This window comes from Erythrolamprus reginae, chromosome Z (assembly GCF_031021105.1).
Source record: "Erythrolamprus reginae isolate rEryReg1 chromosome Z, rEryReg1.hap1, whole genome shotgun sequence".
In the NCBI taxonomy this organism is placed as follows: Eukaryota; Metazoa; Chordata; class Lepidosauria; order Squamata; family Dipsadidae; genus Erythrolamprus; species Erythrolamprus reginae.
In genome coordinates, this window is record NC_091963.1 from 137,007,420 (window position 1) to 137,008,956 (window position 1,537).

A 1,537-nucleotide genomic window follows, 5' to 3' on the forward strand; every position below is an offset into this window, starting at 1 on the left:
TGCTAGCGCACAGCCCTGTGGAAGTTGCGGTCCTTCCCGCTTAACCTCCTTATCACAAAGGACGAGGAAGAAACTACAGCTCCCGTCATGCATCACTCCTTCCCCGGCCAAGCTTGGAGCGGCGTGATCTATCCTGGGACTGATAGCCTCTCCCCTTTTGTCTTAGGGGAGAGGACTACAACTCCCGGCATGCCTCGGCCTCCCCCCCATCAATCCGTCCTTTGATGTTTACCTTCTTCGGCACTTAGGAAGGGGATTTTGCCCAAGATGGCGGCTCTTACTTTAAGGGGTTCGGGGGGTGGAGCCAGTATCCCCATCGGCTCCCTAAATTATTGCCTGGCCCAGCTGCAGAGAGGGACCGAGCCAGGGCTGGGCAAGGCTTTGTTGGCCCTCAGAACCCAGCACATCAAGGAATCGGGGGGCATCGCCCGTTTCAGGACCAACGGGGGGCTAGCCCCACTTTTGCGGATCCTATCCAGCTCCCCGCGGCCGCGCCGCACTTTGGATCTGGCCCTCAGCATCCTGGGCAACTGCTGCACCGAAGAGGGCAGCCGCACCCAGGTGCGCGAACTTGGGGGGATCCCTCCGCTAGGTGAGTGCAAAAAATGTGTATTTGGGGTGGGGGGGTGGGGGCGACAGAATGGAGGGATTGCGGGATTTCTGGAGGCCGGGGCTGTTTCAGTGCGAGCCCGATTCCTTGGACTACAACTCCCAGGATTCCCATCCAAGGCAGGCCGATGAGAGAGCTGGCAATAGGAATGATGGGAGTTGAAGTCTGCACTTCCTTGGCGGGGAGGGGAGAAGGCTTTTCCCCCATCCAAGGCGAGATCTCCCTTTCCACCAGCACCCCAAATCTCCCCTCTTGTAGATCGGGCTTCCTTCTCAAGCAGGGCATCCATGGGGGTGGGTGGGTGGAAGAAGAGGGATCAGTTTTATGCCCCTTAAATCGGAAGGTGTGAGATTCAAAAGGATGATGATGACTTCAAAAATGACTTAAGGATGAATAGAATTAGAATAGAATAGAATTACTTTTTATTGGCCAGGTCTGATTGGACACACAAGGAATTTGTCTTGGTGCAGATGCTCTCAGTGTACATAAAAGAAAAAAATACATTTGTCAAGAATCATGAGGTACAACACTTAATGGTTGTCATAGGGGTCAATAAGCAATGAGGAATCAATATTAATAAAAATCTTAAGGTTACAAGCAACAAAGTTACAGTCATACAGTCCTAAGTGGGAGGAAATGGGTGATCAGAATGATGAGAAAAAACTAGTAGTACTAGCAGTGCATACTTATGTTGGAAGTGGACAAGCTGAATGCTCAGATTTCCCCACCACCACCACTTAAGAGAGGATTTTGCCTATGCTGCCAGGCTTCGGGGGTATTAGACTCTAGCCCCCCAACCAATGAATGTTATGTATGTTTATGGTCTGAGTGGGAATGCTTGATTTTTTTTAATAAATGGGGGTTTTAGATTAATTGGGTTTATTAATTGTTTTTTTCATATGCTGTAAACCGCCCCGAGTCCTCAGA

The 1,537-nt window shown here is 50.6% G+C and overlaps 1 protein-coding gene across 1 annotated transcript in view; it reads left to right on the forward strand.

Moving 5' to 3' along the window:
* The first annotated feature begins 221 nt into the window (after positions 1 to 221).
* The window catches only part of ARMC5 (armadillo repeat containing 5), a 13,849-nt gene continuing 12,533 nt past the window's right edge, over positions 222 to 1,537 (forward strand). The window contains exon 1 of the mRNA XM_070728571.1: positions 222 to 592. Within this exon, the coding sequence (XP_070584672.1) occupies positions 268 to 592 (325 nt within the window). The 5' untranslated portion in view covers positions 222 to 267. The remainder of the gene's footprint in view (positions 593 to 1,537) is intronic.